The sequence below is a fragment of the Sabethes cyaneus genome, chromosome 2 (genome assembly GCF_943734655.1).
Source record: "Sabethes cyaneus chromosome 2, idSabCyanKW18_F2, whole genome shotgun sequence".
In the NCBI taxonomy this organism is placed as follows: domain Eukaryota; kingdom Metazoa; phylum Arthropoda; class Insecta; order Diptera; family Culicidae; genus Sabethes; species Sabethes cyaneus.
The window spans coordinates 13,469,582-13,484,235 of NC_071354.1; the positions used below are offsets into that span (position 1 = coordinate 13,469,582).

Genomic DNA, 14,654 nt, shown 5'->3' on the forward strand with positions numbered 1-14,654 from the left:
CTTTCCACGTTCTGACGTATGGTACTGCACATCTGGCCGCCCGCGCAGCGTTCTCTTCATCCATCATCGTCCTATATTCATCGTCAAACCAACCGTTCCGATGATTCCGTGCCACATGCCCGATGGAGCTCTCAGCTACACTGTTAAAGGCTGTTTCGATGATATTCCAACAGTCCTCGGGAGGGGCTTCAGCCAGCTCGTCCTCTTCCGGCGGCAGAGCTTCGAGTGGGTACGCGTAGTTTGCGGCCACATCTGGCTGCTTCAGACGCGCGAGATTTAATCGAGGTTGGCTTCGGTACCGAATGTGGTTCACAATAGAGAGTTTTGGGCGCATCTTAACCATCACTAGATCAATGCTAGCGCTTCGATTAAAACGTGGTCGATCTGTGATTTTGTCAGATTTGGTGACCTCCACAAGTATAGTGTGGAACAATGGACTGGAAGAAGGTGCTACGACGGCCATATCCATGGAAGCGGCAAAGTCGATATGTCTAAGGCCCATTTCATTGAACAGCTGGTGTGCGCCGAACCCGACAATCACCGGTTTGTGTTCCTCCTCCTGGCCGACCTAAGCATTGAAATGTTCGTAGTGAGGCCTGAGCACGTTGATGATGCTAATAGTGAAGAACCGGCCCTTGATTCTTAATATTCAGTACTATATTCGATACGTCGTAGAGCACCCGAGTACTCCCTTTTGGAAGTTGAGTTATTGGCAGTTTCACATCCCAAGTTTAGGATGCATAGTAGGCCGTCCCTTATTTTTCAAAAATTGACCTAGCGATGAGCTCAACATCACAAAATGTTCGTTTTTTTATGCAGAATAAAATGACGTGTTGTTAAGGTCCCTGCGATAACGTTAAGTGGTCCCGCAACGGACTTTTAGATAAAATTATGTGAATGACTGGATCCTCCACATAATGACAACTACACCACTATAATGCGTACGCTTGGTCATCCGTTATTCATTTTAGTGATGAGTTCAACATCACAAAATTTTCGGTTGGCCGTGCAGAAGAAGATTATATGCTCTTAAGACCCCTATGATAACATTAGGTGGTCCCCCAACGCTCCGTAAGTTGTTTAATGAGCGACCTCCAACGTAATGACAAGCTCTTTACTGCAGTGAGCGTTCTAAAGGGTCTAGCAAGCAAAAAATCGAGGCAGTTATCGCATGTGTCATTTTCAAATCAAATAGTTTTATTTCAAACGTAGGGGAATTATGTATAACGTGCCCCCCGTGGCCAATGTGCCCCCCCTTCGTTTTTCGCTAAACAAGCGAAATTAAAATGCAAAACCACCCAGAAACCATAGTATTTGATGGAACTAGCCTACTATGCAAGTATGACAGTTTTCACATGCTGTAAAAACAAAACAAAAATAAATTTGTTTTTGAGCAGCTTCCGATGTAACTTTTGGCGTCATTTCCATAAGCTATTTTCTTGTCAAAATCTGTAAATAACCGGTTGTTGCGATTCGATTGCGTAAAGTGAACTTCAAAATGACATCCCTGCTAAAAATAACGGTATGAAACGCTTGACTTGCTTTAACATTTAATATTTTTTCAAATAAGTAAAAGCAGGCCAAAATGCCCCACTTGCGGTGGTGCAATTTGCCCCCCTTGCAAATGTGGCTTTAAAACTATGTAAACAAATCTAAGTTGAAGTCGATTGCCATTATTTAATTCAATTAGTATTGTAGAGTAACCGTGGTGGGAATAATTTATTACCAACGTCCAAATTCTAGGTAATTCAACTACCCGGTACAAAACGCCACAGCTGCGTATAATGTGCCCCATGCAGAAAAGAAAAAGTGCACCAGAAGGCCGAAACTAGGTTTATTTTACATAAAATAACGATATTTTGCAAAACAAAGGAAATAGTTTTACTTTCTACAAAATAGAGTTGGTCTGTCACTGGTAGAAATACTCAAATTACCGCATTGGGCATATTATACCGCAGGTGGGGCATTTTACCCCGCGCAGACGAGAAACACAACATTTAGGTGCTTTTATTAAATAATTCCTAGCATGTTTATTCCACAATACTAAATGAAATAAACAATTGCAATTGGTTGTCAGCTTAAGTACCAACATATACACGTAGTTGTAACGTTAATTTGGGGAAGTATAACGGAGATATATCCATTTATTCTTAGGGGGGGCACATTATACACTTTTCCCCTAAGTCAATTAGTTCATTTAACGATCCTACAAAGTTACGTAAAGGGATACCTTCTGTTTGTTTGGAAGTTTCTTCCGAAAATCCTCAATATTTAGCAGCAAGTTCTGAAAAGCCTTTTCTTTTTGGCCTTTTCTTTCTAACATTTCTGTTCTAGTCTTGCATTAATTTTATTGGTTAATGTGATTTAGCAGCTGCTAGCAAGATTACTGGAGCAGAATCTGTGCTAACCTGTGCAGCGTCAAGAGCCTGTGCCAATTCAGGGGTCACAACATTCTGTGTTCCTCTGTGTCTTTGTGGAGATTCTGTCGATATACGATATTCGTCTCCATCGCTTGTATTCTCAGAGTCTTCATCTTCACTAGATGTGTAGAGAAGCACGGTATTAGCTGCAGTTTAAAAATGTTGTAATGTTGAATCTATTAAGATAGAGCGCTATTTTGGCAGTGGTCGATTTTCAGTTTATTTCCTTCGGTTTACCATGTGTTTCCAAAATGAATGCCGAAGAATATCTGCTGAAGAAAGCCAGTATCAAAATAGTCTGATACCCTAAATGTGCTTACGATGTTCTTCCAACAGCTTTTGTCTTTGTTTCTTATGTTCCTCTGCTTTCTGTTTCTCCTGGATTTTGCCAGCAAGAACTCCATCGACACCAGCAATAGTACATACACGACAACCTTCTTTCTGATCCTTCAGAAATTGTATATCCTCCAACAGAGCTTGCTTCACTATTGGATTGGATCCCTTTCCTATTAAGCTTTTTGCTGCATATCCGCTATCGCCGTGCGTTTGGATATATCGAAAAGATTGTCAAGCTTTTTGCAGAAGATAGTCTCTCGATTATGTTGCGTTTTGCTCTTCTTTCGTGATATTTGCTTGCAGAGTACCGATAATCCAGCATGGAGGGATACGATTCTCGTAATGCAATGTGCTTCCTGGATTATTGGTATTTCGTTTTCTGCCAGTAGGACAACACTTGCTTAACGGCGTTCTTCGCACTCACTTTAAGTGAAAGTTTTGTCGATCGGAGCTGGTAATAAAACGCAGCTAATACTTGGTGTATCGTGGGAAGACGCGCACCAGTTATAAATTCGCATTCTTACTAAGAAATGACAGCATTGTGAAATTTGTTGGACCTCAATGATAACTAATTGATATAAATAAAACTAATTGATTTGAAAATGACACATGCGATAACTGCCTCGATTTTTTGCTTGCTAGACCCTTTAGAACGCTCACTGCAGTAAAGAGCTTGTCATTACGTTGGAGGTCGCTCATTAAACTACTTACGGAGCGTTGGGGGACCACCTAATGTTATCATAGGGGTCTTAAGAGCATATAATCTTCTTCTGCACGGCCAACCGAAAATTTTGTGATGTTGAACTCATTACTAAAATGAATAACGGATGACCAAGCGTACGCATTATAGTGGTGTAGTTGTCATTATGTGGAGGATCCAGTCATTCACATAATTTTATCTAAAAGTCCGTTGCGGGACCACTTAACGTTATCGCAGGGACCTTAACAACACGTCATTTTATTCTGCATAAAAAAACGAACATTTTGTGATGTTGAGCTCATCGCTAGGTCAATTTTTGAAAAATAAGGGACGGCCTAATGCATAGTTTTTTTTCGTCGGCTGGGTCTATTCCGAATATTCCACTCCAAATTTCCTTGTTCACCGTTCGTTGCTTATTGGGTTTTCATGGTAGCGGCTTGCAAGGACTGTGGCACCAACCCCCGGTCTCGTCGGAGGAACAACGAAGCTCAAAAGAGCCTTCCTGCCTTCCATTCAGAATACGACCTTGGTTTCCATCGCGGTTGGTAACTCGATCTCCACCAAAGTTATTATTATTTATTGAATAAAATTCATCTGACAAAATATTGTCTTAATGAAAAATAAAATGAGCACAGGATCATGATAGTCTTCTCATAAAAACATGCAATGGAACGTTAAAGTCAAAAATGCTGTAAGCGAGATCGGATGCACTGGCAATGGAACGGATTGGCTCATTTTGTCCGTATTGTCGACTACGAGCTGTGTGGTGTAAACTTTTTTTGTACTCGCGCGAATCTAGCAATCCAACACGCTTGGTATGGACACCATACCACACTACTAAACTCAAGAACTGAGCGGACTAGTGCGCAATACAACGCCCGTAGGCACAGCGGATCGCAAAATTCTTCGGAGATTTTGAATATAAAGCCAGGTTGTCTGTTGGCTTTCGTCAGAATGTCGTTGTAGTGAGGTTTGAAGGTCAACTAACAGTCAAGAGTAACTCCCAAGTCTCTAATTTGGTAGACCCGTTGAAGTCTGTGTCTAGCAATTGAATAAGTAAACATGATCGGTTTCTGTCTACGGTGAAAGGTTATCACATTGCATTTGTTGATACTAAGTGTCAAAAGTGTCAAGTTGTTAGTAGCCGCAATCATTAGTACTGTTGATGATATTACATATTTTGACGTCGTCGGCGTCAAACAGGCGGCATCCAGATGGCAGTATGATAGAAAGTTCGTTGATAAATAACGAGAACAAAAGTGGCCCAAGGTTACTACCCTGGGGGACACCCGAAACATTCGTAAACACTTCGGAACTAGAAGCTCCGATCTTAACGCGATGCGATCGGTTTATCAGATAGGATCTGAACCAGACGACTAAGGATCGGTTGACTCCAAGTTTTTCTAGTTTCCTTAACAGTATTTCGTGATCCACTGGATCAAATGCTGCCTTGAGATCAGTGTAGACAGCATCAACTTGTCCACCGTTGTCCATTGTGCGAACGCATATTGATGCAAACTCGGTCAAATTTGTCGCAACAGACCGCTTGGGATAGAATCCATGCTGAGCAGTTGAAAAGTAATTGTTACATGAGCAGAAAAGCGCCTCATTGATAATAATCTCAAAAACTTTAGAACAGCAGCATAAGGAGGTGACGCCTCTGTAATTCCGAACGTCTCTCTTATCACATTTCTTGTGAACAGGGAACATAAATGAGGATTTCCATTGTTCAGGAAATTTGTTCTCTTGCAGTGACCTGTTAAACCTGTACCGAACGTACCCGAAAAGCAATCATACGCATAAGCATTCCAGCGCGGCGTGGAACAACTTCGGCGGAATAAAACGCGCTCCTGAAAAACAACGATTTTTAAACTTTATGTACCTTTTTCTCGGAAACTACACAACGTATCGGAACAAACTTTTTTTGTTTTGTCTTTCACAACTTTTGATGTTTGTAAACAAAACACAACCTGAGAAAAAAGAAAAAGAAGAAGGAAATTTATTTTTTGGCCGTTTATTCTTCTTCTATTTCGTTTTTCTCAAGCTGTTTTTTGTTTACAAAGCTCAAAAGTTATAAAAGTCTCTGTCAAGCTCCTACCAACAAAACAAAAAAAAGTTTGTTCCGATAAATAACTGCAACATTGATTTCAGTGTAGGCTTTACTGTGCAAAATCCGCTATATACAGTGCCACCTGGACCTCGTGGTTGAAATGATCTCGACATGCAGAGCCATGTTAAGCTTGCGGCTCAACATTAAACCAACGAACCCAGTGCTAAGATGATAAACGCTGAAGATGCTGAAAGTCTTTTGTTTACATTTGTTTACATTTCAAAATATTTAGCAATTTTGCGGTGATTGATGGTGTTGTTTTGTTCGTTTCGATTTGGTCTAGTTTTTAGGTTTTTATCCTGATTATTTAAAATAAGCAAGTCCTGAGGCAGCGGGTATATAAATTAAATAACGTACAGTAATTCAGTTAGTGTTTTCAAAAAGTGAATTAGTTAATTCTTCAAGATCTTTACGAAATTTGTATTATCCAAAATCAAAATGCTGTTTACTGCAGTATTTATTTTGTTTTCTACGTCTCAACTAAACAAAAATTAACGAAAGAACGACAAGAAAAACATTCCGTTACTTTCGCTACGTTCATCGCTTTGGCTGGAGGGAGCTAGCCAGTTTATGTCGTGTGTCAGCTTAAGATAGAAAGGTACAGCTGCTGGTGAAAGGTAACTGGCAAACAATCGACCAGCAGAAAGAAGAAAGCCATCTGCCACGCAACGGTTGCAGATTGTCTACCAATTTTGACGTAAAACGGTTCAGTCGCCAGCTCGGGTCGTTGGGAAGGTCACAATCCTCCGGTGGACCACTTCGTTCGGCCATGGATAGGAGCCTACGGTAAAGCACACTTCAATTAGCATCTGTTGTAGTTGTAGATTCACAAAAAAAAGAAACAAAAATAAGACTGCTCGAGGAAAACAAAATCGTCATCGCTTGACCTACTGCGTATTAGCAACCGCTGGCGTTGCTAAGAGAAAAAAAAATAACGTCGCTAGCACGAGAAAACGCAATTTGCAAATTTTTACTTGGATTCAACCTGAGCGAACGATGGCGCTACTTCCACCGGATCCCGTTTACTGCCTAAAATCACCGGATCTCAGCTCCTACCATTCACTGTGCTTCCATACTTCCGAACGATTGCATGCCGGCACCACCAAGGGAACCGTTCAGCTGTGGGATTTGCAGGTACGTATACGGAAAACCAACACCTTAAGTTAAAAAGCTTTTCTAATATCTATTCAATATAAATTGTATGGCAAATTGGGTCAGCTATAAAATATAATAGTCGCTTTTAAACAATAGAAATACTTTCAAAAGTCCGGTAAAAAAAATAACCTTAACCTTTTTTCGTGTGCCCATCGAGCGAAGAGCTTGCATGCAAATTAGTGTAGCATTGTAATGGCAGTCAAATTCTTTATTCATGTAGGCATTGTATTCAGTCAATAATGTTTTGGTAGTTTTACTTTATTTATTCCTTTGCATTTAAAACAATATAAGATACCAATCGTGAAAAAATTCAACTCATTCCTAGGTGAACCCAGATCGATAATTCCTAAAACCTAACGCGAAAAAGTAAGAAGGGTTAGAAAAAATACTGCAGGAAAGGTTATAATGAAGGCCGTTAGGCTTTGGGGGCTTTAGCAATGCTAAACAGACATTGTGAGAATTTTGCATAAGCTGTCCAATGACCTGAGTTGTATTGAAGGGTCAATAATCGATTTTGTAACGAAACTAACCATCTAATATCCATGTTCACTTTCACATTTTATATCGGCACAAATAATCGGCCTGCAACAGCACCATGCCCTGCAGAAATTTGATAACGAATATTAAAATTCTAACAAACTATATTTTCCTCGCCTGCAGAGCAACCGCTCACACTATACGCTCTCGGTGGGCACCAGTCCTATCATCAATGTTGCGCACACCGAAGATGCCTTGATTACTCAGGAAAAGGAGGGCTACGTAAAGCTGTGGGAGCTAACCAACTCGGCGTACGTTCTCCGGCATGAAGTTGCCACCGGCCACGTCGGTTTCTGTCGCTTCGTGTACCACGGTTCAGCGCAACGTAATCTTTCCAGTGAAACACCGGCTGTGATAATCCCGAAGGCGGGATCAAGCATTTCCATTCTCTGCGGACGTACTTTCTCCGAGCGCCAGCAGTTGACCGTACCGGAAGGAGGTGGGCTACGGCTCGGTACGGTTATGTGTTTTACACCAATCGAGCTGGGAGGTGGCAGCTACTTATTGGCCGGATACGAGTCTGGCACGATTGTACTGTGGGACCTGAATACATCGAAACCGATCAGCCATCTGCAGCTCGAAGCCGGAGAATGCTTGATGGCGATGGACTACGATCCGGTTACGAACCGCGGAGTATGCGGTGGGTCCTCCAGCAGAATCACCGTCTTTTCACTGGACCGTCAATCGATGGAAATTCGCCAAAAATCCGTTATAGAAATCAAGAACGCCGGCGTACATCGCCTAAGAATCCGAAAAGACTTGAAGGTGTTCGCCAGTGCCGGATGGGACGGTCGACTAAGGGTATTCTCCTGGAAAAGCCTGCGTCCGCTAGCCGTCCTCACGGAGCACAAGGGAGAACTGATGGACATTATCTATTCAGACGAAAAGGTTTCTATGTGGAAGGCAGTCATCATGGCGGCGGCTGGTTCAGACGGACAGATCTCACTTTGGGATCTGTATAAATAGCATGAGAGAGAGAAAAACAGAAGAAGACTTCGCATGGTGATAAACAAAAACTTGTTACTTGCTGCTTTTTTATTACGTGTTTCAATCTATATGTTTTCGTTACTCAGCTTCTGTCGATAGGCTACTTTGAGTAAACTGACGGACTGTCTGCATTATGCATTAAATTATTATGACTATGTACAGATATTGATTCTTTACAAAATAGAAATCTACAATGTTGACAGCGTGGAACTTCCGCGGTATTCTGATTGTTGGCGAAGCGGATTACTTTTAAAGTACCTACTCGGTTCGCTTGCACATCTATAATAGATTTTAATTTGAACAATTAATTACTGAATAACGGCAAACCTACGACTAGACCAGTAATAAACGTATGATTATTTTTGTACATGTTTACAGAGTTATAAACTGTTTTCTATTCATACCGAACAGTCCATGAGAGTTGGTTGATTATTTATTTAAATAAGTACCTAGATGGAAAACTTGCTATGTAATAATGCGCTATGATTTCATATTTTGATCTACTTTGACTCCTGTTTTATTTGATGGACTTCTGTTAGGCAAAAATTGCGTGTAGTATAGTACGAAATAAAGGTAGTACTAGTTTTAATGATTTTGTTCGGATAATGATTTTAAAGCGGAAACTTAGGACAATAGGAGAAACTGATAATAACTTGGATTTAACAGGTTAGTTACAGAGGCAGTCTTAAATACAAAAAAAAAAAAAAAACAGGAAACGTCCGTACGACTCCTCAAATTTCAAGCTCTAAATTAATAAATATTAGCTTAAGAACACATACTGTCGTTCACTGTCACTAAGATGATGGTAAAAGTGGATGAAATGCTTTCAGCGATTCTTATAAAAATAACGATGCAAAATCTGACTTCTTATGAAGCTAGCTTATGAAACCTCAGCGCCTGTTTCCCAGGTGAGAGGCGGCTCAAAAAGTCATCCCTCTGCTATATTTCGAAAGGATAGGTTTTTCGAACGAAAGTAGGTGGTATTCTCCATTCCGCCAGCAAAATCAAATGGATCACTAACTCGTTCAAAACAATTCGAAGGAAATAAAGATCCGTTCAAAATACAAAATAGGGGTAAGTGTCTACTTCCAAGCGAGCGACTGAATATGAAATACTGTATCCCACAAACTATACCTAACATGATCCATCAGCGGGATGCAGGTATCGCGACCCCAGTAAGGTAGTTGGGAGAAAGCCTGTACGGCCGTACTGCCTCTATACCAGGACACTAGCAATTTTTGAAAAGCAGAGAATGATCAAATTATTGGGAAAGAATAGAATAATTCTACTCTTAATAATAATTATAGGTAATTTTTCAAATAGACCTCTGTGATAATGAGAGACTCTTTTCGTGTCTCCTCTCTTCCGTCCGGTCATACAGGACTTCCCCCTTTACCGAAACTCTCAATTACCACGAACAACAAACATGGAAATATGGAATGGATCAATCGGCATGAAACACGGTAAAGAAAAAGGAAACGATGGATAACTATTAGAAAATTGGTACCTGGAATGCCGGTACTCTCCATGAACCAGCACGATCTGGCTTGCATACTCGAGAGCTACATCGACTCGGAGTGGAGATCGCTGCTATTCAGGAAGTTCAGTGGCCAAATTCCGTAGAAAGGAAGCTATGTGCAGTAAACCCTATCGCAGGCTCTTCCTTCAAGTACCATATTTACTATACTGGCGGTAGAAAGGCAGACCAAGGAGTCGGTTTTATAGCGTTAGGAAATCATAGACAACAAGTTATCCGGTTGAGGTCCGTAGATGAACGTATATATGAGTTGAGAGATAAGGGCATATCCTTCAATTACAGCCTAATCAACTCATTTGCTCACTTAAACGAATTACGAAGATACAAATGCACTTGAATGCATCTGCATTGCATGAATCGGTTGCTGGCATCATTAGCTAACTAATCCTTACGAAACCGTGCGTTGAAATGCGTTTATGTCGTCGTGATAATCGGAAAAGAGAGATATTGAAGAGAATCTCATTGTTGATTGTACCTTTCGATAAGTTTCGCGAAAATTCTTCTGTGCTGTCATAGGCTCTATTCTGTAAGCAGAGTCGGCGTTACAGCTCGCGAGGCCCTGTGCAGATTGAGCAGCGAGGCCCTTCTTTGTATGCCAGAACGGCATTGTGTTAAAAGGCCATCGTGGCAGTCTTAATGATCGTCTTTTGGGGCACGCTTCGATTGCTGTACACAGTTTACGGACCGCTCATACTTATTAACGAAGTTGAGCTAGATAGTAGTAATCCTATGTCCCAATTCGGTTTATTTATTCACGGTTAATAAAATTGATGATCTTTTGAGATTTAAGTTATATAGTCGGTATGGAGTTAGAAGAAAATTTCCGAAGAAGTTATGCCTCGATCCGATATTCTTTAAATGAAAACGAACGGGACGTCCCATGATTGTGCATAGCTCACTGTTTAACTATTTAGTCTACTACTACTACTACTACTTTCCCAGGTCAAAGCCGGGGTGGCTCTTGCCGTACCGAGAATTCCTCTCCATTGAACCTGGGCTACTTTTTACCAATTCGTTGCGTGTGTCGACACGCACTAGTCGGCTTCAACCTGATCGACCCATCTAGCAAGTTAGGCTCCTCAATTACTGGTGCCGATGGGGTTCTTGAAGAGAACGGATTTCACTGCACAGTCGTCAGGTATCCTTGTGAGGTGGCCGACTCACCGTAATCTCCCAACTTTCACCAGGTGTACGATGGGAATCTATCCAACTATTTAGTTACAACCATGTATTTGATTGCAACGAGATAACAGAATTATTCCGAGAAGTTTGATTTCATTACTGAAGCCCAGGCTGCCACCAATGAGTATAGGATGGGCTGACCAAACGTCCCGGATTTGGATGGCTTGTCCCAGATTACTAAGCGCCCCGGAAAGTGTCCCGCATTGATTAATTTTTTAATCGAAACAGTTTCTAAAGATGAAACATAAGAAATTATGTTACATTGCATGAAAAAAGCTGTTGCTGACACCGCTTGTCAACCGATGCACACCCTCTCCAGTCACGGCCCAGCCAGCCGGCACCTCAAACTCCTCATCTGACCAATGTCGCTGGTCTTCAGCTTGCGCTTCATTATCCCCCAGTATTTCAATACTGGACGAACCCTGGAATAATTTGGTGCACTCAGCTCTTTTGAGATGAACTGAAGTCCATAGTCCATTGTAGCATGCATGCTGAACTGCAGCTGAAGCTTATTCATCATCGATTCAGACACATGCATCGCATTTCGTCACCACCCGGCCGCACAGCCCGCGAGACCGGATTCTAGCCTTTGTTTAGTGTTTGAGGCTTCTGTTGGGCTCCCCAATTGCTCTATAACACTTGTAGCCATTTCGAGACGGATTCGCGGTCGGTATTCAGTTTTTACGTCATAGCACAATCCATGGTGCTGAGATCAGCCCTGTCTTTCCGAATGACCCTCAACCGAAGTTGATGATCGAAAGTTCAACTACAATGTCTGGCCTGCGCCTTGCGGACAGCCCTGAGAGTTTCCTTGCACCCCTCAATTACTCACACTACAGCTCTTTTACTATAGTCCGTCGGTCCCGTCAGCTCTGGGCCACTGGGAACGCCGCTATCGTCAAAATGAAGTGCCCAAATTTTAAATAATCCCATCTTTACTACCGAACCGATTTAGCAAATAAGCTATTCAATATGTCCCGCATTCATCCAAAAAAAATCTGGTCACTTTAGTATAGGGCGAGTAACAAAAGGTTTTTTCGCCTAGTGAACGGTATAACGACTGCTCTTGTGGGGTTTATACTAAGCCCCTCTTGTAGACATCATACCATGTTATGATATCCATCTTATGGTTTTTATAGCTCTTAGACGCACTGCGTTAAACTTTCCTCTGACGATAAGTACTAAGTCATCGGCGTAAGCAACAGTCTTGTAACCAAGCTGCGATAGCTAGTGTAGGAATACGGCGGTCACCAGTAACCAAAGCATGGGTGAGAGAATTCCTTGTGGATTTCCTTTCAACTTGAACTCTACTTGAAAGCATTGCTTGAATCTCACTCATTGAAGTCGATTCCGTTTTGAAAGAGAGCCGTAAAAATTGAAGCGAAGGACGCGTTATCGGAAGCCCCTTCAATATCATGGAAAACACAAAGTGTTGTCTCTTGATATTTGAGCGATTTCTCAATTAACGGTAAGTGTAGGTTTACCGTGTTGGTATGCATGTTGAATTCTATGTAACAGAGAGTTCTTTAAAAATTCATTGCGGATATAGTCATCCGTGATTTTATCTTTCAACTTGAGAAGCGGTAATGTCAGACCTTTCGCGAAAGCCTTTCGCTTTTTCTCTGCCTTAGGTATGCGTACTTTCCGGTATCTGTTTACTTTCCGCCAATTCTCCGGGATAGGTCCCAAAGTAAAACTTGCTCGAAAAATGTTGATAAGCTCGGACATTACAACGCTGTCCATTTTCTGTAAGAAAACGGGTAGAATAGCATCAAAATCATGCAAATATTTTTGAACAGCCAATTGTGTTTTATACAACCAGGGATTGTCCACTAGAACTGATAACATTTTTCTCTAGTCATCACCAAGCGCGAGATCCCCCCCCCCCCCCCCGTCCTGAAGCGCGAGGCTCCGTTCTATCGCACAGGTTTGCCGGCCTAAACGCTGGCTCTGCCTGTGAGTCACGTCGAGTTCAACTTTGCTTGACTAGTCCACTTTTGGTATTATGTAAGTCACACACAATTTTGTCGATTGCCTCAACTGAGTCGACCGCTAAAAAGCTGGTGACTCAACTGTCAGTAAGTGTCTCGCCCGAACTTGCTTTGTTTTGGCTATTAATCATGCCGCTCCGCTGCCCGTTCTCCCCGCACTCGACACTCAATACAAAAGTGAGTCGAGTGAAGTTGCTTAACACTTATCTGACCAATGCGTTTCAACATCCCGCGGTTGATGACAGGTGGCGTGGCAGCGGAATACACAGAAAGTTATCAACGGATCGCAAAACAGTAGGAAGAAAAAAAAGTCTACTGAGAAGGAACCTCCATGGTGCCATTGAAACAACTGTGACATATGTGGTAAGTACGACGCGTGGAAGACAGCGTAACAGCTGCTTTGATGCCGAATACTAGAGAAGGACAGATGAGAAGAGCCAGGCCATCATGAGTCGCATCAGTGTCTATCTTTCAGACATTCGGCTCTTGAATCATGTCCGAGCCAGCGCTAGAGAAAGATGTATAGCTATTGTTATAACGCGCAACGATACATAACTGCCGCTGGCTATTGAGCTTCAACTTAAATGTTATCGAAGCCATAGCGGCCTATTATCCGAAACAAACCAGGGCCAGGGGCATTACGGAGCCACTCAATCAGCTGATTTATCCAAACTGTGACCTTGCGAATGACCTTAATGCCCGGCATGGAGCATGAAGAATCCATAACGGGACTGTTCTGACGGAAGACTTCAAGAACGGCCACTACTGCTACTCTAGATCGGGATTTTATTCCATAATGGGTATGTTTCTGATGATTGTAACCATTACTGCAGTCACGGAGGTCTTGGAAGAGCTGGCATCCAATCTCTACCCCCGTGGTGCTGGCTGTCTCTACCGGTATACCGGTACTCTAACAGTAAAAAAACAACCAAGGCGAAACTACATTCATACCAACTGGGTCGAGTTCTATCATCGTATCATCGATGACATTGATCCCGAATAGCTGCTGGATATCCCAAAGCAAATCAATCGGGTGCTTGCTTTATGCCCTACTCTCCAACATGTTGGGAGATCATTCCAAAGGGGTCGTTCTTTCCTTTGTCGATTAGAACGATGAAGGAACAGTTTGGATTCCACAAGAGAAGATCCACCGTCCATCAATTCAGTCGAGTTACCAACATTGTCTAGCGGAACAAGTCTGTATTCAAGACAGCAGCGCTATTGAATATCGAAAAGCATTTCGACATTGTTCGAGCTTCATTGGTACAATATTTCGATCCATCTGATAGAGATAATCAGACGGCGACGGAAAACACTTCAAAATAAGCTAAATAGGGAGAATATTTCCCAATTTTTGCACCAAAAATAGTTCCACCTTTAGTGACCATTCAAACGACTCTAGCAACAATTTAGTGACTATCAAATGGACCGACGACAATTTTATAAAAGCGGTAATTTGAATGGCGCTTTGATATCGAAAAGAAAGGTCGCACCACTTTCGAGGAACCAAATCGAAATCTATGTTGCACATTCTGAGATCACCATGAGTTATCGTGAGATATAGCTAAATGTTATCTTGAACTTGCCAAAAAGCACCAGATCCAATGATTGTTGAATTCTAAGGTAATTGCAAACCTATTTTCCAACAGAAAAAAAATAAATAAACAGAATACAGAATTTAAAACTACTCATGGTTTTC

The 14,654-nt window shown here is 41.8% G+C and overlaps 1 protein-coding gene across 1 annotated transcript; it reads left to right on the plus strand.

The window, feature by feature from the left end:
• Positions 1-5,847: 5,847 nt before the first annotated feature.
• LOC128736940 (guanine nucleotide-binding protein subunit beta-like protein 1) lies at positions 5,848-8,594 on the plus strand. The gene is made up of 2 exons (XM_053831454.1): positions 5,848-6,700; positions 7,382-8,594. Exons 1-2 carry the CDS (start codon positions 6,563-6,565, stop codon positions 8,222-8,224), a joined length of 981 nt encoding a protein of 326 aa, XP_053687429.1. The 5' UTR covers positions 5,848-6,562; the 3' UTR covers positions 8,225-8,594.
• The last annotated feature ends 6,060 nt before the right edge of the window (positions 8,595-14,654 follow it).